Below are 22230 nucleotides of genomic sequence, written 5' to 3' on the forward strand. Positions count from 1 at the left end.
GGTTGTTTGCTGGTTTGTAACTTGAACGTTTTAGTCGCGGCCAGACCACCGACGAGGTCGCATTAAGCCAAATATAATTTTTTTATTTAACAAATAAATAACAATATAAAATTAAATTTTTTATTTTATTTTTTATTTTTTACATTATTATTTTGTATTATGTAATTATTTTTTTTTCTATTATTTACAATTTTTTTTTCACGTTATAATTTATCTATCAGCAAACAATTTGTTCCACGTGTTATTTCGAAATATTTTTTTTCTTTTTTATCATACTTAATTAGACCAATGAAAAAATTTATTTTAAATTAGATATATATTTTTTTATTTTTATTGTCTATTGACAGCTGATTTAAGTTGAGTGTGTTTTGAGTGGATTTAAAAGAATAATAGAAAAATAGAAAAATATACGAAAACAAAAACAGGGATTAACAGACGTCAAGGTGAGACAAATTTTCGAGTATAATTATAATAATAATTACTGTTATATTTAATTTTAAATAGATATAATATTTATTTATAGAAAAAAAAAAAATTATAAATACATATTTTTGCATAAATAATTAAATATTTTAATTAGTAAAATTTTAACTAAAAATTATTTAAATTACGATATTTTAATATTTTTTATGAATTAAAAAAAAAAATTTATATACTTATTAAGTTAATTCAATTTAATTAATATAATTTAATTAATTTTATCTATTTATTTTTTTTATTTGCAAAATGGTATCATAGGAGCCAGGAAATTTAAGTAACATGTATATAAACCGTTTGATGTATTCGTTGCATCGATTTTCGTTGGGTTCTCCTTTTTACTATAAAAAAAAAGCCAAAACGAAATGGTGTTGTTGGGTGGTATAAAAAAAATTAAAGGGGGGGACCAAACATGTTTCGAATACATAAATCAAATCAACCTCTTTTTATATATTATCCCTATATATTTGATATATGAATCATTTTTATTGTCCTTTTTTAATTTATCATATTCATTCAATCGAAATTTTCGATGACACATTTATCATTATTTTTAAACTTTTTTATTTCTATTTCAATAGACTTGATGACATATTCAACGTATTTATCAAACTAAATCATTCATTTTCGTTTAAATTAAATATCATTTACTCAATTTTAATCAAATGGTTCTTTTTATTTATTTTAACATGCTACATTTTTTTTTTTTTTTTCAAATCATATCACGTGGCTACTCGCTAAGAATAAAATAATTAATTTAAAAAATTCTTCTAGTATTATAAATTAATATTTCAAGAATTTATCAAACTCATAACTTCTAATTGATACTGATGAAGAATTTAATTAATAATAACTATTTCCCATCGAAAAAAAAAAAAACAAATAAAAGCTTTTTTTAAAAATTAAAACGACAAAAATGATGATGATCATAAAAATAAAGAAAAAATAATTATTAATTAATAAAATATTACTTAAAATATTACCTAAATAATTAAATATAAATTATCATAAAAATATTATTACATTTTTCTTAATAAATAATTTTTTTTAATTTTTTTTTTCGCTAATTTCTTTAGCACGGAGTGTAGAAAAATATACACATTTTATCTTGACGATGTTGGTCCAGTCTTGCTGAATATCTCGACGACCGGTTCACAAGTTTCTTTAGTCTCTTTATTCACCCAAGTAATACAAGTCCTTTTACCTGTCTCATAATTGTTTTTTTTTATTATTTTTTATTTATGTTCAATCGTTCAGGATAAATATATACCAACACACACATTTTTAACCATCATTACAATCATCTTCGATTGCATGTTATACAATATCCATTAAATAAAATAATAATAACAATAATAGTAATAAATAATAATAATATACAAGTACATGTATATACATTCATTACTCAGAAATATGTCGAGTCCACTGCACTAGCCACTTGACACATAAATAACTCCATACGAAAAATAAAAAAATATAAAAAAATTGTATAATGTATATTTTCATCTTACCTACTTGCTAAATAATGTTATTTTCTTTTTAAAAAAAAATTTTTAATAATGTTTTTTTATCATTACAGTATTATTATTATTACTTTACTAATTATTTTATATTTTTTTTCGATTTTACAGATTGACAGATTATAGAGAGATGGAGGATAACATGATAATTTCGATTTAATGTTATATTTAGAAAAATAGATAAATATATATGTATATGTATATAAAAGACAAATAAGAATACAAGTGTGTTGAAATAAATTTTTTTTTTTATTTTTTTCTAAAGATCAAGTGTCTTGAGATTCGTGTGAACATGTCGTATTTAATAAATGTAGTATGTATTATTGCTGTTATTAATATTAGTATTATAAATGGTAAACGTGATGATAAATTGAATGATGATGATTTATTTATTGGTCAAAAACATCAAAGAAATTTTAAAGGTAATTTTAATAATGATAATCATCAACAACAGCAACATTATTTACCAAATTTATCAGGTAAAGGAAAAGATAAAAAACCAAATATTGTTCTCATATTGACTGATGATCAGGATGTTGAACTTGGTAATTATATTATTATTAATTATAAATATTAATTTTTTATTGTTATAAATTGGCTTAGCTTGATTTGTTTTATTTTGATTATTAAGGTTCATTAAATTTTATGCCACGTACATTGAGAAGAATACGTGATGAAGGTGCTGAACTACGTCATGCATATGTTACAACACCAATGTGTTGTCCAAGTAGAAGTTCATTATTAACTGGACGATATGTACATAATCATAATGTTTTTACAAATAATGATAATTGTAGTAGTCCACAATGGCAACGTGATCATGAGCCACAATCATTTGCAACTTATCTCAGTAATGCTGGATATCGTACAGGTAATAATTATTTATTATCAAATTTTTAAAACCTCTAATGATATTTATTTTTGTCATTAAAAAGTCATTAGATATTTTTTTTTCTATTTTTTTTATTTTACATGATAATAATAGAGTCGTAATATTTTTAATTTACATGAATTTTTTACTGACCTAATTAATGAGAAAAAAAAAACAAAAACAAAAATCAAAATAAAATAAAACTTGAACAGTAAAGTTTTAAAATAATTGATAAAGCACATATATTAAAATTAAAAAAATATTTGTGTCTCATATATAAAAAGTAACAACTGATAAATAATATTTTAATAAACTAAATAAAATTAAAATACTTTATTTATTTACTTTTTTTTTAATTAACAATTAACAATGTTTACTTGTTTAATTTTTTTTATTTTATATTAATTATTTTTATTCATTAATATACTCCAATAATTGGCTCAATTAAATTATTTCCAAGTAAAAAAAAAATGCCAAAACAATTCCATCATTTTGAAGATGTCGATTTTAAAATAATCAATATTCTTTTTTTTTTTAAGATTATGAAATTCATTCAATTATATAAATTAAATAAAAAATTTTATATCAAATAGAATGAATGAGGTCTTTTAAATATATATATCATTGTTGTTTATTAATTGTCATTCATGTAATTGCACGTGAAGTAGGCGCCATACCATTTATTTTTACTCGTGTCTAAAAAATGTCATGTCTCAAGTACTTAACCGAGACAAATTGAGAAATAATGATAATTTCGGTACTTAAAAATTGACTGTAGGGAATTAGGGATGCAACAAAAAAATTAATGAATGTTATCAAAATTCAGCCAAGTGTATACTTGACTCCCCCATCCAGACAACTTGTTACAATGTTTTTTTTTTTAAATATATATATTATTTTTTATTAAACTTAATTTATAATCATTTTTTTTTATATTACAGGCTATTTTGGAAAATATTTAAACAAATATAATGGCTCATACATACCACCAGGTTGGCGTGAATGGGGTGGTCTCATTATGAATTCAAAATATTACAATTACAGTATAAACATGAATGGAAAAAAAATTAAACACGGTTTCGATTATAGCAAAGATTATTATCCAGATTTAGTTGCAAATGACAGTGTTGCATTTTTACGTCAGAGTAAATATAATTTTGCACGTAAACCATTGATGCTTGTTGCAAGTTTTCCATCACCTCATGGACCTGAAGATTCAGCACCACAATATTCAAATTTATTTTTCAATGTAACAACACATCAGTAAGTATTTTATATTATACTCTTAAATGTCTTTCACAAAGCATCATCATCTTTTTTTTTTATTTTAAAACAAGACAGGTCACTAACATATTCATTTTAACAATGAGATGCTCGTCCAAGTGTGACAAATCTCATCAGTTGATGGAGAGCTCTAGAGACACGTGTCAAAAACATTTTCATAAAATCATTTGTATTTTCTACACAATATCCATAGTCTTGACGTTTTGTTTTTTTTTCTTTTCTTTTTTTTTTTTAATACTGCGAAGTTCCATTCAAGTATTATTCTCTTTGTGTTTTTTTAAATTTTCATATTGTTGTTGGTAATTTATTGATTAACATATATTTTTTTTATATTTAATTTTCAGTACACCAGCTTATGATTATGCACCAAATCCAGATAAACAATGGATTCTACAAAAGACACAAAAAATGCAACCAATTCATAAACAATTTACAGATTTATTAATGACCAAAAGACTTCAAACATTGCAAAGTGTTGATGTTGCTGTTGAACGGGTAATTTATTAATTAAATTATTCAATTAATTCAATATAGATAATTATTTTAATTTTAAATTTTATATTTAGATTTATCAAGAGCTCAAAGACCTCGGTGAACTCGACAACACATATATAATTTACACATCAGATCATGGATATCATCTCGGTCAATTTGGTCTAATAAAAGGAAAAAGTTTTCCATTTGAATTTGATGTCAGAGTACCTTGTCTTATACGTGGTCCTGGTGTTGCATCTGGTTCAATGTAAGTTTTAAATAACACCTATTTTTAATACAAAAAAATTTCATCAAAGTATATTAATTTTATATTTCACCCAAGTTAAATTTAGATAAATTAGTTTAACAGCTGTTTTTATAGTAAAAACGAAAACGAATAAATTCATTGAACTTATGCTTTTTTTTCTTTATCTATATATCAACTATCTTTCTTTTTTATTTTTTTATTTTTACCTAGTTTTTTCGTCTTTTTTTTTAAGCTATATTCTTCCTATTTATTTTTGAATTTCAATTTATTAATTTAATTTTAAATTGTTGATTTAATCATCAGCTTTTTTATTTTATAATTTTATTTTTTTTAAATATATTTACTAATATGCCTTGATTATTATTTGACATTTAGAATTGATGACATAGTTTTAAATATCGATTTGGCACCAACATTTCTTGACATTGCTGGTGTTGATGTACCACCCCACATGGATGGACGTTCATTTAAAAAACTTATCCTCAAGTAAGTAACAATTATTCAATAAAAATCATAAACAAAATAAACAAAAGTATTATAATTTAGTAATAATTTATCAATCAACAGCCAACATGGAAGAAAAACAAAATTAAAATGGCCAGATACATTTTTAATTGAATCATCTGGACGTCGTGAAACACCAGAAACAATTGCCGAATCAAAAGCACGTGATGCACGTCGTCAAAATACAACAAATTTCCATAAATTATTAAATTCTAAAAATAGCACAAGTAGTTTATCTGAAAATGATACTGAAAGTGATCAAAATTTATCAGAAAATGATGATACTGCTGCTGATAATGATGATGATGATGATGTGGCTACTGTTGATAATACAGATGATACAATTCAATTATCAAATAATAGTAGTTTTATTGATCGTATTGACAACAATGCTGTACAATTAAAATTTGATAAAACAATAAAAACAAAACATGAACGTTTAAATGCTGAATGTTCACGTCCAGAATCACAACTTGATTGTATTACAGGACAAAAATGGAAATGTGAATATGATGGTAATCGTTGGCGTCGTCATAAATGTCGTTTACCATTACCATCATTAAAACAAATACAACAATCTAAAAAATGTGCATGTTTTACACCAAATGGTGTTGTTTATACACGTCTTGAAAATAATAATATAAATAAACATAGAAACAAAAGAAATATCAATGATAAAAACAATCATAATTTCGAAAAACAATCAATTAATAAAGATTATGATTTTCCTCATGTTTATCCAGCTGAAACAGTTGATGATAAAAAAATTGAAGAAAATGATTATTATTATAATGATGATGATGTTGTTGATGATGAAAATATATATGAAAATAATGAAAATTTAAACGTTGATGATGTTGTTAAAAGATATCAAAGAATACGAAGAGATACAATGAAAAAAAATCCAATTGATCATGTTGATAAAATAATGGAAAGTATTGAAGATGATTTACATAAATTAAATTTACATAATAATGATAATAATACAGTATTTAATAATAATATACCAAAATGTGCAATTGATAATGGATTGATAAATTGTAGTCAATCAGTTTATCATGATCCAAATGAATGGCGTAATTCACGAAGACAAATTGACAAACAAATTAAAGACATGCGTTTACAATTGGAAAGTTTAAAAGAAATACGTAAACATTTAATGATAAAACGTCCACATGATGTTGATATTGATAATAGTACTAATCATCATGTAAAAAATCATACTAGTCGTCATCATAAAAAGCACAAATCAACAGGAGCTGCTATTAAAAATCAAACAGATGATAAAATTAATTTAGCAACAACTGAATCATCAATTTCAACGACATTAAATCCAACAACTGTAACAAAAATTAATAATAATAATAATGGTTTAAGTGATATTTTTGTTGTTGATAATGACAATAATAAAAGTCAAAAAAATTCAACAATATTGACAAATAGTGTTGTTGTTGATTTGCCAGTGACAACTTCTCGTGTTGATATATCAATGGAAAATACAACTGTCATTGATAATACAAAAAAAATTAAATTAAATTATATGACAACTGAAAAGTCATTGTTTGTTGAAACAACAACAATGAAAAAAATTAAAAATCATAAAAATTCAAGTCTAGGACCAGCTAGAATTGATGTAAGTATTATTGAATCACCTGGTGGTAAAAAAAATCATCATCATGAAAGAACAACAGTTAATAATAATGGTAGATTAACACCAATGTTGAATAGTCCATTGGAATCAAAACACAAATGTTATTGTGAGCCAGATAATAATGTTCCATCAACAGATGATAGATTGAAAGAAGAAAAAAAACGTATTAAAGAAGAAAGAATACGTAAGAAGGAAAGAAAATTACGTAAAAAATCAAAAATTGATCAAAAATGTTTATCTGAAAAAATGAATTGTTTTGAGCATGATAATGATCATTGGAAAACAGCACCATTATGGAATAATGGACCATTTTGTTTTTGTATGAATGCAAATAATAATACGTATTCTTGTATACGTACAATAAATTCAACTCATAATTTTTTGTATTGTGAATTTACAACTGGTATTAGAACATTTTATAATTTACGAATTGATCCATTTGAACAATGGAATAGAATGAGTTCATTAACAGCAAGTGAAAAACATTATTTACATGAACAATTGGAACATTTGAAGGGATGCAAAGGTGCACGTGATTGTACTGTTGGTAGTGTTAGAGAATCATATCTTCAATCACATCAACAAACACAAAATCAACGAGTCATGCCAAAGAAAAAATACAACAATAATCTTGGTATGTGTTTATTTTTTATGAATTTATTATTGTTTTGTTTTTTTGTTATTTATTTTTTATTTATTTTGTTTTTAATTTAGAAGACACATTTGGACCATCAGCATTACAAATCATTCATGAAAGTGGACTTGGAAGTCCTGTAAAACGAAGAAAAAAAATGCAAAGGTAAAGAAAATAAAATATATCATTTATCTATATTTATTAATTAGGTATTTGTTTATAAAAAAAAAAATTGAGTAATAAATTTTTAAATTGTTTATAAATTGAGTTTGGCTTGAGGAATAAATTTCGAATTTTATTCTAGTTCAGTATTATAAATGACTTTGTTTAATGTTTATCGAAAAAATATTTTTAACTGAAATTTTCGTGGAATTATTCTTTTATTATTTAAACAATATCTTAATGTAATTATCCTAAAAGTTTTATTAATTAATTTTGATTATTTTTATTTTTTTCGAAATTTTATATTTTGCCATTATTTGCATTCGAAATTCGGCAATTTTCGCTGCAGGTCATGTCTATAAAAAAAAATATTTCTAAATGAAATTTTCATGAGCTTATGCTTCTATTATTTAAACAATATCTCCATAAAATAATTCTAAAAATTTCACTAATAAATTTCAATTATTTTTATTTGTTTTGCAATTTTATGTATTTTGCCAAAAAAAAAATCGAAAAACTTTATTATTATTTATTTTATTCATATCAATTATTAAACAAAATTATTTACTATTTTTTTTAAGTATTAAAAAATAATTATTCTGTTGCTATCAATTGATGAATATTTAATAATTTAATTTGTTTATAATTTCAGCCCATGGAATAGAAAAAATAGAAGTTGGCAGAGTAATTCACGTCAATCAAACATAAACAACACAAAACGTCGCCATCATTAATTAAAATTTTATTTACAAATAAATTGTTAACTTTATAACAACGAAGCTTAATAATTATCTAATATTGTTGCACGGTAATAATAATAATAATTTATAAAATTATATTAAATAAAAAATAGAACTTGGAAGCACTTGAGCAATTGACAATTATACCAAGTATAAAATGATAAATTTAAATTATATATATATATATCTTCCAAATGTCATTGCATTAATTTTATTTAAATAAATAATAACAATTATATTTACGCGGTATTTACAATGTATAATAATAATGTATTTATAATTTTTATTTTTTTTACTGATAATTAAATGAAATTAACAATAATCACAACGAATATTTCACATTGTTAATTTTATTTTTAAAAAACTTCAAGACTGCCGCAGTTAAAATATGTTTAATTTAATTATTAATAATATTATTAATTAATTGCAAAGCATGAATTTTTTAAGTTTAGTTTATTTATGTGATAAAATAATTTATTTCAATGATAATAAAGAAAATATTTCGTTTTTAGTAAAAAAATTTGGATTTATTTCATTCGAAAACATCTAATTATTTTTTTTTTAAATTAATTAATTTATTTACTTAATTTCCCCGACATTAGTAAATATAATTTACTTTTTTTTCAAATTAAAATATGTTTAGATAATTTAAAAACCACAATGACAATTATTAGTTGAAAATAATTAAAAAATATATTTTAATTAAATTTTTAAATTATGTATTTTTATATAAATACTGGTGATAATTTTTATCTCAATTTTTTTTTAAATGATAGATTGTATTTGTGTTATTATCAAAAAAAAAAGGAAAAAAAAATATATATTTAATGTGATTTTAGTATGAAGAAGTGAAAAATAATTTTTGGACTATAAACTATCATTAAAAAATCATTTGATTGTTCATTTTTTATCACGTGAGAAAAGAAACTTTGTACTGGTCTATTTTTGGGGAAAAAAAAATCAAATATTGTTAACATAAAGTCATTTGAAAGTCAGTCAAAAATTGTCAGCCCAAAGAGTCACACCAACGAATCAATAACTACAAATAAATTAATAATTTTTAAAATGAAAATTATCATAATTGCAATAATTTGTGGCACTTTTATTAACAATGTTTTTGGTGCCAATGAAAAGTTTTGTAAAGAAGCTGGAATTTTCGAAATTTGCAAAACAACTGACACGTTATTATCAGTAAAAATAAATTCAACAAAAAAAATTATACCTGAGTTATATATATCAGACGATAACATAATATCAATTGGACCAAGTGCATTTAAAAATTTACCAATAAATAAACTGATTCTCGAACTTGGAAGGAAAAAAAGATTAAATATTTCTCCAGATTCATTTACTGGTTTATCAAAACTCACAAGTTTGACAATTCTTTCTGGATTAATTAATTTACAAGAAAATTTATTCAAAAATTTAAACTCATTGATTGAACTTCAGCTGACAATTGATGGTGTTCAACCATCATTAACCAATGCATTTACTGAGATTAAAAAATTGGAAAAGTTAACTATTATTGATAGTTATATTTATGTTATTGATGAAACAACATTTAATTTCAATCCGTCAATATTAAACCTTGTAATTATAAATAGTAACATCAGAGTCATAAAACCATTCAGTTTTACAAGATTTAAAAAATTGACTCAAATGGATTTACGATCAAATGGTCTACTGGAACTTCAAGCCAATTGTTTTAATCATCTTGACAAACTTATTGATCTATCACTTGCAAGAAATAATATTACTGTAATTAGAAAATATATTTTCAATGATCTGGAGAGTCTTAAACATCTTGATCTTAATTTTAATGACATAACTAATGTCGAGGATTATGCATTTTCTGGATCAAGACTCGAACAAATATCCATGAGTTATAATAAATTAAAAATAATAAAACCAGAAATGTTTATTAATGCAGTTAATCTTCAAATACTCGAACTAAATAATAATCAAATTTATAAAATTGAAAGTAAACCATTTATGTTTAAAACTTATAAATTAATTAATTTACAATTTAATAATTTGAGTAATATTCAAACTGGATTTTTTGAAAGTATCAATATTGATACATTAATATTGTCAAATAATAATATTACTAATATTGAAAAAAATTCATTTAAAAATGCTGTTATTAAATTCATTTATTTCGAAAACGAAAAAAATATTTATGTCGATCAAAAATATTGGGGTATCACAACAAATATTCATAAATTTTTTTTTTAAATAATTATTAAATAATTTTATTTTTCATTTCGTAATTTTTTTGTATTCTATTTTATTTTTTTCACATGTTTTTTTGTAATATAAAATATTTAAAAATTACTGTAAACAATTTGGATTTTAATTTTTTTTTAAATAATATAAATAAAATTTCGCTTGATTCCATTGACAGTTTTAAAATTAATTATCATTTACACTTATTAATATTGTTAACTTGTAAACTCTACTATTTTATTGAAAAAAAAAATTTTGTTACTAATATACAATGTAGCCCATAAGTACGAAACGACAAGGGCATGTCAATTAAATAGAATAAAAAAATTTTTAAACCAAAAAACAAAAAATTATTCAATTATAGATAATTTTTTAAATAAATTATCTTAACCTAATTAATAAATGTATCTATATGCTTAGTAAAATGATAAGTTACCAATAATCGATAAAAATGGTTCGTGTTGAACTTTCTGTGTTGACCAAAAACAGTGTATAAAAAAATATTGTCGACTAAAAAACATTATAAAAATATGTGTCGACCAAAAACAGTGTATAAAAATACGTGTTGAAATAAATGTGTATAAATTAATGTGTAGAAATAAAATTTGAAAATTAAATATGAGTATAAAAATATATAGTTTTATATATTGTAATAAATTTACGTGTAGAAAAAAATAGTGTATTAATAATACGTGTTTAAATAAGCGTGTTGAATTTATTGTAAATCGAACTTTTGCGTGTTTAATTTATACGTGTTGAAGTCTTCATTAATTGTAATTTTATTTGTAAAAATTTTTACGTGGAAAAGAAATTGTTTCTATTAATTGTGGATAAAAATACGTGTTAAATTATAAATTAAATTTTGTGTAATTATATTGGTGTTAAATAAAATTTACAATTTTGTGTTGAATTAAACTGTATAAAATATATTGTAGAACTTTTATGTTGATTTATGTTGTGTACATAATTTCAAATGTGTAAATTTTGTAGAATTGTGTAGAAAAAGTTGTGCAGAAAAATCAAATCAAAAAATTAAAACGATAACAGTGAAGTTATTTTTGTATGTGTGTGTCCGACTGTCCCACTGTCCGTTTATGTTATATATTTTAGTACAAGAAACCACCGTGTCATCTAATAATAATAATAATAATAGTAAAAAAAAATGCATCAAATGCATTGAAATGCATTGTGATCAGCTGGAGGGGATCAGAGTTCAAAGCAGCTCTGAGTGAACAGCAGTGAACAGTGGTCAACAGACAGCCAACAAGTGTTAATCAAGTCATTATTTTATGTAAATAAAATCTATTTTTAAATCTATTTGTGCATTTTATTTAAGTGATTTTTTAAATTTCATTTAACAGTCATTAATTTTATAAATATTTAACAATAAATTATATATTTTTAATTAACAACAATTAATATTATTTATTTAATTTAGATTTTTATTAACAATAATTTTCTAGAAGAAAAAAAAATGCAAGCACATACGGAAAAAATACGTAAAAAAAATCCAGAAACGAAAGCAAATTTTTTAAATAAATTAACTTACATGTAAATATTATTATTATTTAATATTATTTATTATAATTTTGTTTGTTATGTGTTGTTTTATTATTTTTTTTTATGTAGATGGGTATTGAGAATTTTTTGGACTGGTTATAAAAGAGATCTGGAAGTTGATGATCTTCCAGAAGCCTTGGAAGATCATAAAAGTAATTATTTAGGTGAAAAATTATCAGCATCATGGGAAAAACAATTACGACAAGTTAAAAATAATAAAACAAAATCAAATTTATTTAAAGTATTATGGAATGTTTTTGGCTTTGAATTTGTATCACGTGGAATTTTTTTTGCTACTTTACTAATTATTATCAGGTAAAAAATATAATTAGTAAATAAATAATTAAATATCATATTGAAAATATTGTCATGAAAAATTAATTATTTTTAAACACTTTAAGTTTTTTTTTTTATTTTGTCAAGGTCAATTTGAGAAGGTTAAAATGATTCAAATTGTCATTGAAAATTACAATGAAAACAAAAGATAATAATTATAAGTAGTCAGTAAATATATAAAGTTGGTTTTATTTCTTTATTTTATAGAACAACACAGCCACTGGCACTTGCTGAATTCATCAAGTATTTTTCAACTAAAGATGAAGAAAATTCAGTGGAAAATGTGACTAAAAATGATGCATATATATATTAGGGTGACTCAAAAAATTATCGGCTATGAATCGTTTTTTGATTGAAAAATCAGCTATGCCAAATTTCTGATTTTTCATTTCAAGCCTATATTCATGAAATTTTTCTATGGAAATTGCATTTGAAATTTTTTTACTTTAACTCAAATAATTTTAAAAATAATGAATGATTGGCCATCTTATGAACAGCATATGAAAACTTTTAATTTAAAAATTAAGCCTTTGTTTTATTATCTTTTTTTTTACTTTTTCATATTGTTATAAACAATTGAGATTTGAAAAAATTTTATTAATATAAATAATGTTTTTTATCAACATAACTTACACAAAAGAATATGTAAAATTTAAACTTGTAATTATTTATTGATGAAATTTTTTTTACTATTTAACCAATCACAAGAAATTAGTTTTAGATTGAAGCAATTTTTTAATAAATAATTTGATTCATTGACGTTTAATTCTTAGCCAATGAATAGTAGAGTATATTCATTCAATTAAATTCGTGAAAAAAATAAATAGTAAATTGTTGTAGTAAGCTTCAGTATTTTTCTATTATGTTGAATAAATATGATAATTAATTCAAAGCATACGTATGTAAATAAAATTTTACACGAAAATATTGATTTATATATATTTTCGTTATTTATTTTTTCAATAATTATTGACACAGTTTGTATTGAACTTACTATCAAATGGCTGATAATTAGCTAAGTAAAAAATTTTATGAGTAAAAATAATGTAGATATTGATTATGTTGTACAATTACAGCTAATAAGTAAAATAATGTAAATATTAATTGTATGGCTACAATTACAGCTAAGTAGAAATTAAATCTAACTGATAAAAATATCATACAGTAAAATAATGTAGTATTGATTGTTTGGCTATAATTAAATAAGTAAAAAATTATGTAAAATAATGTGTAGATATTGGTGTGGTTACAATTACAGCTAAGTAAAAATCTAGCTAAGTAAAAAATTAGCTAATTAAAATAATATAGATACTGATTGTTTGGCTACAATTTTATAGAAGTAAAAAATCTAGCAAAGTAAAATAATGCAGACAATGATTGTGGCTCAATCACAAAGTGAAAATCTTAGCTAAGTAAAAGTTAAGCTAAGTACAAAATTTAGCTAAGTAAAAATCTAGCTAAGTAAAAATCTAGTAATTAAAATAAATGTGATATTAATTTTTGGCTATATTCAGCTAAGTAAAAATCTTAACTAATTAAAATATTTTAGATATTTATTATTTACAATACAGCTAATTTAAAAATCTAGTAAGTAAAAACTTAAGCTAAGTACAAAATTTAGCTAAGTAAAAAATCTGAAATATAAGTAAAAAATTCTATTAATTTAAAAATAATATAGATATTATTGTTTTATACAATTAAGTAAGTAAAAATTTTGTTTTAAAATAAATGTAGATATTGAAGTTTTTTCTTTATTTAATTTTTCCAAGTTGATGATTTTTAGTTGCCATAAAAAATAATAAAACAATCAAAATTAGCATTTTCAACGACAATTACAAGTTAAAAACATAAAATTAAAAATTTATAGAAAATGGAATTATTTATATAAAATTGAAAATTTTTTTCTAATTTCAATTGTTTAAAAATATAAAAAATAAAAAAAATATAATAAAACATTGGCAAATTTTTGATTAAAAGTCAGGTTTTTTATGCTGTTAATAGATTGACAATCATTTATTAATTTTTCAAATTGTTTGAATTAAAGAAAAAAAAAAAATTTAAATACATAGAAAAAATTATATGAGGCACTTTATAGGCTTGAATAAAAAACTGCACTTTAATATATCTGATTTTTTTCAACTAAAAAATTCAGGGGTAGCGATTAAAAAATGATGCATATATATATGCTGGTGCCATCGTAATATTGATGCTGATGAATACATTTGTGATTCGAGTATTTATGCTGACAATGAATCATTTTGGAATGAAAATGAGAATTGCTTGTTGCTCATTGATATATAAAAAAATACTGAGATTGTCAACAGCAAGTATTGATGGAAAAATAATTGGACAAGCAGTAAATCTTATGTCAAATGATGTCAGTAGGTTTGATAGTTCAATGATGTTTATTCATTTCATCTGGATTGGTCCACTGCAAACAATAGTTGCCAGTTATTTTATATATCGTGAAGCTGGATGGGCTGGTATTATTGGTGTTGCTTGCTTTCTCATGGTGATTCCATTTACTGGTTGGATAGGCAAAAAATCAACAAGTTATCGTCGTAAAAGTGCTGAAAAAACTGATGAACGTGTTAGATTGACAAATGCCATTATCAATGGTATTGAAGCAATTAAAATGTACAGTTGGGAATATCCATTTAGTAATTTAATTAAAAATTCACGAGATATTGAAATTAAAACAATACAATCAGCACATAATTTACGAATTATCATACTGTCTTTTGCTCAATTTATGACAAAAATTATTTTACTTATTACAATACTTTGTATTTTATTTTTGAAAATTGATGATTCACCAGACAAAAATAAAATAACAGCTGCAAAAATTTTCATGTTAATTGCTTACTTTGAAATGCTTCGTATTCAAATGTTATTTAGCTTTTCTAGAGCTACTTTACTATTCGGTGAAACAATGGCATCAATAAAACGTATTCATAATTTTATGATGTATGAAGAGGTTGATGAGCCAGCTCAACTTGATACTTATAAAAGTTTAGCTAATCAAAATATCAAAGAACTAAATGGAGACATAAATAATTATTCTTTTCAAGAAGATAAAGGATCAATCGTTATTAAAGATGCATTCACTAGATGGTTAAGTGAAGATGCCTTGAAAAATATAAACATGATTGTAAAACCCGGTCAATTGGTGGCTATTGTAGGACCAGTTGGTTCTGGTAAAACAAGTTTATTAAATGTTATATTAAAAGAGCTGGCTGTCTATCAGGGAAGTGTTGATGTCCAGGGTAATATTGCGTATGCATGTCAAGAGCCATGGTTGTTTGCTGGTTCAGTGAGAAATAATATTCTCTTTGGTCGAGCACTTGATCAAAAAAGATATGAACGAGTTGTCAAAGTGTGCCAGCTAAAACGAGACTATCAATTGTTTCCCTATGGTGATAAAACAATTGTTGGTGATCGAGGAGTAAGTTTGTCTGGTGGACAACGAGCCAGAATAAATCTTGCACGTGCTGTTTATGCTGATGCTCCAATTTATTTGTTTGATGATCCACTGAGTGCTGTTGATGCTCATGTTGGCAAACACATGTTTGAAGAATGCATTGAAAAATATCTCAAGGGAAAAACGAGGATACTTGTGACTCATCAGATACAATTCTTACGAAATGTTGATAAAATTATTGTTATGGAAGAGGGACAAATTAAAGCTGAAGGAAGTTATGCTGATTTATTATCAAGAAACATTGACATTGGTAAATTATCAGTTGCTCCTTCGTCTGAAGATGACACAAAATCTTTAGCACCAAGTCAAACCAGTTCTCGACACACAAGTTTCAGCTCAGTCAATTTGGAAACAACAATAAAAGATGTAAAAGATACAACACTTGTCATCCAACAAGAGCCAGTTGAAGTTAAAGAAAGCCAAAGTAAAGGTAGCATGGGAGCTAAAATATATTCAACATATTTTGGTGCTGCTGGTAGTTGGTGTTTAGTATCATTTACATCTTTGTTAATTATGATTGTACAAATACTTTGTTCGGGTAATGACTGGTTTATTGCATATTGGGTTAAACTTGAAGAAAAATATCCAAATTCAACATTAACAGAGTCTCCATATTCAGAACGAAGCTTATCTATGTTAAATTGCATTTTAATTCTGACAATTATTATTGTGCTAATAATATTTATTACAAATATACAAATATTTACATTTATTTCAGTTTGTATGAGATCTTCGAGAAATCTGCATGATAAAATATTCAATAGTATAACACATGCAACAATGAGATTTTTCAATACAAATCCATCGGGTAGAATTTTAAATCGTTTTTCAAAAGATTTAGGCACTATCGATGATTTGTTGCCTCTCACAATGCTTGATTGCATTCGAAATATTGTCAAGGTCATTGGTATTTTTGTTCTGGTAGGAATAACAAATATTTGGCTTCTTATTCCTGCAATAATTATTGGAATAATTATGTATTTTATTAGAACTTTTTACTTTACCACTTCAAGAAGTATAAAAAGACTTGAAGGAATAACAAAATCACCAATGTTTAATCATTTGAGTGCAACTTATCAAGGTCTTGCAACAATAAGATCATCAAATAGTCAAAAAATATTAATTAAAGAGTTTAATAATCATCAAGATCTTCATTCTTCAGCATGGTACATGTACATTGTAACTTCAGCAGCATTTGGTTTTTGGCTAGACATTTTCTGTTCAATTTACGTTTGCATTGTCATCATGAGTATACTGACATACGTAGAAAGAGATGGAGTTTCTGGAAGCAGTGTTGGTCTTGTTATCACACAAATTATTGGACTCACTGGAATGTTACAATTTACAATGAAACAACTTGCTGAGCTTGAAAATCAAATGACCTCAGTAGAGAGAGTATGGGAATATACTAAACTTGAAAATGAACCACCACTTGAAAGTTTACCTGATAAAAAACCAAAAGAAAAATGGCCAGAGAGTGGTTATATTAAATTTAGAAATGTCAACATGTCGTATGATCCCGAGGAAGCACCAGTATTAAAAAATCTCAATTTTACAATTGGTGCAAAAGAAAAAGTTGGAATTGTTGGAAGAACTGGTGCTGGTAAATCATCATTAATATCAGCATTATTTAGACTGGCATATATTGATGGTAAAATTGAAATTGATGGAATTGAAACTGGTGAAATTGGTCTACATGATTTACGATCGAAAATATCAATTATTCCTCAAGAACCATTTTTATTTGCTGGTCGTTTAAGAAAAAATTTAGATCCATTTGATTTGTACGATGATTACATACTCTTGTCAGCTCTGGAAGATGTTGAGCTTAAAGAAATGGAACTCTACGAACACGTCAGTGAGGGAGGCAGTAACTTGAGTGTTGGACAACGACAACTTGTCTGTCTTGCCCGTGCAATCATCAGGAATAATAGAGTATTAATATTGGATGAGGCAACTGCCAATGTTGATCCAAGAACAGATGAACTTATACAAAAAACAATTCGTAGAAAATTTGCAGATTGCACTGTACTTACGATTGCTCATCGACTCAATACTGTCATGGATAGTGATAAAATACTCGTGATGGATGCTGGAACAGTTGTTGAGTTTGATCATCCACATGTGCTTCTTCAAAACCCTGAAGGTGCATTCACCAGTATGATCAATGAAACTGGTAAATCTGATGCTCATGCTTTATCAATTATTGCCGAAAAAAATTATCATTTACATTCATCAACAACATCTTCATGCAATAAATAAACCGGTATTATTTTTTATCCTATTTAAACAGTAAATTTTGTTGTTTATTGACAATAAATATTTGCATGTTTTTTTTACCTCTATGCAATATTAATATAACATCATTTGATTTCTGTACTTATGAGAGAAATATTTTACTTAATTTTTTATATCATTGTAGCATCACATTTTATGAGTAAGTTGACAAAATGTATTTTTTTCTTTTTTATCTTTTAGATTATTTTTATGTACATAGCAAATCACGTATTATTTGTGTACAGATAATATTGCATTGTAAGAAAACTTCAAGTAATAGCAATAAAAATAATAATAATATCTTTCATTGTTCTATTTTTTTTTTTTTCTTAACTAATCTTTTCTATTGTTTTTTAAAGAAAACAAAAAACAAATTTAAAAAAATTCAACAAAAGAAAATTAAGATTAATTAAATTACATTTGAAATAAAATTATTTTGCAATTGGCATAATTTATTTTCAATCATTTTAAATAAACAGGAAATAGCTCAATTATTTGTCGATAACTTACCGACAAAGGAATAAATACCCAAAAAAAAAAGATAGAAAATGCCACGCTTCATTGTTCCATCAAAAAAATCATTTATTTATTATTAAAAAAAAACACAATTATAATTTATATATGTATAAATAACACTGGTTATATTGTTTAATGTTCAATTTTGTTATTATTAAATAAAATCAACTATAAAGGTAATTTTTAAAAATATAAATAAACACAACAAAAAAATATAAACAATTTTAAAAAATGTTTTGACAGTGTGTGTTGAATTCACCGGCCGGTGACATTTTGTGTGTGCATACGTGTCGAATTTTTTATAATCCCTTTAACAATAACAATAAATATAAACAATATATAATTAGCAACAATAATTTAAACAATAATAATATTATCAACAAAAAATTCTTCAAAGTATTAAAAATATCAAATTAAATTTTATAACCTCTTTTTCTTTTGTTTATATTAATTGACATTTTACATAAACAAAACTTTAAAATTATTTTAAAAAAATAATTTATATTTTTATGTATAAATTTTCAGGTGGATTACAATAATTAAAGTAATAAGGAAAAAATGGTTTCCTTAATAAAAGTCAAGGGTCTTCAAATGTCTTCCCAAAAACAGGAGACACTTTTAAAATTGACAGTTTTATCATTAGCAGCTGTTTTATGTAAGTTTATATAAAAATAAAAAATAAATAAAGTAAATATTAATTAACATAAATATATTTCAGCATTTGCAACAAGATTATTTTCAGTATTACGTTATGAAAGTGTAATACATGAATTTGATCCATACTTTAATTATAGAACAACAAAATTTTTAACTGAACAAGGTTTTTATAATTTTCATAATTGGTTTGATGATAGAGTATGGTATCCACTTGGTCGTATTATTGGTGGTACAATATATCCTGGTTTAATGATAACATCAGCAACATTATACAGTTTATTACAAACATTAAACATTCCAATAGACATACGTAATGTTTGTGTTTTTTTAGCACCATTATTTTCAAGTTTTACAACAATTGTAACATATTTATTAACAAAAGAACTTAAAGATTCAGCATCTGGTTTATTTGCTGCATCAATGATATCAATTGTACCTGGTTATATATCACGTTCAGTTGCTGGTTCATATGACAATGAAGGAATTGCAATATTTTGTATGTTATTTACATATTACATGTGGATTAAAGCTGTTAAAAGTGGTACAATATTATGGTCAACATGTGCTGCACTTGCATATTTTTATATGGTATCATCATGGGGTGGTTATGTATTTTTAATTAATTTAATACCACTTCATGTACTAACATTAATGGTTACCGGTAGATTTTCACATAGAATATATATTGCATATAGTATATTATATTGTATTGGTACAGCATTATCAATGCAAATATCATTTGTTGGTTTTCAACCAGTACAAAGTTCAGAACACATGTTGGCATTTGGTGTATTTGGATTATGTCAAATTCATAGTATTGTTGATTATTTACGTAGTAAATTAACACAAAATGATTTTGATATATTATTTAAAGCACTTGTTATTATTATGTTAACATTATCTGGTATTGTTGGTTGTATATTAACAATAACTGGTAAAATATCACCATGGACTGGACGTTTTTATTCATTACTTGATCCATCATATGCTAAAAATCATATACCAATAATAGCATCAGTATCAGAACATCAACCAACATCATGGAGTTCATTTTATTTTGATTTACAAATATTAGTATTTTTATTTCCTGTTGGTTTATATATTTGTTTTTCAAAATTAACTGATTCAAATATATTTTTAATTTTATATGGTGTTACAAGTTTATATTTTGCTGGTGTTATGGTACGTTTAATGCTTGTACTAGCACCAGTTATGTGTATACTTGGTGGTATTGGTGTATCATCATTGCTATTAATATACATGAAACAAATTAGCAATCATAATAACATTAATAACAAGTCAATTGATAAAAAAAGTTTACGTAAATTTGATAATAATTATGTTATGAAAAATGAATTTGCAATGTTATTTGTTGCAATAATGTGTATATTATTTTTTTCATATACATTACATTGTACATGGGTTACTGCTGAGGCATATAGTTCACCAAGTATTGTATTATCAGCAAGATCACCAGATGGTGGACGTATGATATTTGATGATTTTAGAGAAGCATATTATTGGCTACGTATGAATACACCTGAAGATTCAAAAATAATGTCTTGGTGGGATTATGGTTATCAAATTACTGAAATGGCTAATAGAACAATACTTGTTGATAATAATACATGGAATAATACACATATATCACGTGTTGGACAAGCTATGGCTAGTTCAGAAGATAAAGCATATGAAATAATGCGTGAATTAGATGTTAATTATGTGTTGGTTATATTTGGTGGTCTTACTGGTTATTCATCTGATGATATTAATAAATTTTTATGGATGGTTAGAATTGGTGGTAGTACTGAAGAAGGAAAAACAATTACTGAATATGATTATTATAATCCATCTGGTGAATTTAGAGTTGATAAAGATGGATCATCAACTTTATTAAATTGTCTTATGTATAAATTGTGTTATTATAAATTTGGACAAGTTTTTACTGAAGGAGGTGAGTTGATAATTATTCATATTTTAATTATTTATAATTTTATTAAAATTAATCTCATTTGTTTTTCAGGAAAACCATCTGGTTATGATCGTGTTAGAAATATGGAAATTGGACATAAAGATTTCGAATTGGATACTCTTGAAGAAGCCTATACAACTGAACACTGGCTTGTCAGAATTTACAAAGTTAAAGATTTAAAAAATCGAGGAAATTAAGAGAGATTTTTCAATATTTATAATCTCAACTGGTGAATATTATTTTGGCCAAGTGCATTTCTAAAATTTTTTTACAAACATTACTCAGTCATAATTATTCACTATTTACTACTTAATCAATTCCTTAATTCAATGGTAGTACAAAGTACTAAATAACATTGCAATTATAATAATAATAATAATATTTTTTATCATAAAAATAAAAAAAATTTAATTACTTTTTTCGATGACGCACAATTGAAACGTGATTAATTAATGTGTTCGATTTAACTGATAAAACGGAGAATTTAATTTAAAAAAAAAAAACAAAACAATATTAATAATAATGATAATAATAATACGTATTTTGATTTTATATTTTTGAAAATATGATTTTTCTTGTAAAAAAAAAAAAAAAAAAGAAAATAATAAAAAAAAAACAAT

The 22230-nt window shown here is 24.1% G+C and overlaps 3 protein-coding genes across 5 annotated transcripts; all 3 read left to right on the plus strand.

Annotated features, from left to right (window-relative positions):
* The first annotated feature begins 26 nt into the window (after positions 1-26).
* LOC122860719 (extracellular sulfatase SULF-1 homolog) lies at positions 27-9404 on the plus strand. Of its 2 annotated transcripts, none has more exons than XM_044164650.1 (10): positions 27-443; positions 2109-2542; positions 2629-2868; positions 3810-4131; positions 4497-4647; positions 4719-4894; positions 5270-5380; positions 5462-7683; positions 7764-7848; positions 8498-9404. In XM_044164650.1, exons 2-10 carry the CDS (start codon positions 2290-2292, stop codon positions 8577-8579), a joined length of 3642 nt encoding a protein of 1213 aa, XP_044020585.1. In that variant the 5' UTR covers positions 27-443; positions 2109-2289; the 3' UTR covers positions 8580-9404. The 2 variants fall into 2 exon arrangements, with proteins under 2 accessions (XP_044020585.1, XP_044020586.1); XM_044164651.1 differs by having other exon boundaries at positions 7767-7848; positions 8498-9105.
* A 2618-nt stretch (positions 9405-12022) lies between these two features.
* LOC122860722 (ATP-binding cassette sub-family C member 4-like) lies at positions 12023-18663 on the plus strand. Its single transcript, XM_044164657.1, has 5 exons — positions 12023-12102; positions 12275-12362; positions 12441-12686; positions 12915-12981; positions 14866-18663. The coding sequence occupies exons 2-5, from the start codon at positions 12286-12288 to the stop codon at positions 18448-18450; spliced, it is 3975 nt and encodes a 1324-aa protein (XP_044020592.1). The 5' UTR covers positions 12023-12102; positions 12275-12285; the 3' UTR covers positions 18451-18663.
* Positions 18664-18883: 220 nt separating this feature from the next.
* Positions 18884-22229, plus strand: LOC122860721 (dolichyl-diphosphooligosaccharide--protein glycosyltransferase subunit STT3A). 2 transcript variants are annotated; one of them, XM_044164653.1, is made up of 4 exons: positions 18884-19157; positions 19507-19636; positions 19700-21592; positions 21662-22229. In XM_044164653.1, the coding sequence occupies exons 2-4, from the start codon at positions 19540-19542 to the stop codon at positions 21805-21807; spliced, it is 2136 nt and encodes a 711-aa protein (XP_044020588.1). In that variant the 5' UTR covers positions 18884-19157; positions 19507-19539; the 3' UTR covers positions 21808-22229. The 2 variants fall into 2 exon arrangements, with proteins under 2 accessions (XP_044020588.1, XP_044020587.1); XM_044164652.1 differs by lacking the exon at positions 18884-19157 and adding an exon at positions 19223-19377 and having other exon boundaries at positions 21662-22222.
* Position 22230: the final 1 nt, after the last annotated feature.

This window comes from Aphidius gifuensis, linkage group LG1 (assembly GCF_014905175.1).
Source record: "Aphidius gifuensis isolate YNYX2018 linkage group LG1, ASM1490517v1, whole genome shotgun sequence".
NCBI lineage: Eukaryota > Metazoa > Arthropoda > Insecta > Hymenoptera > Braconidae > Aphidius > Aphidius gifuensis.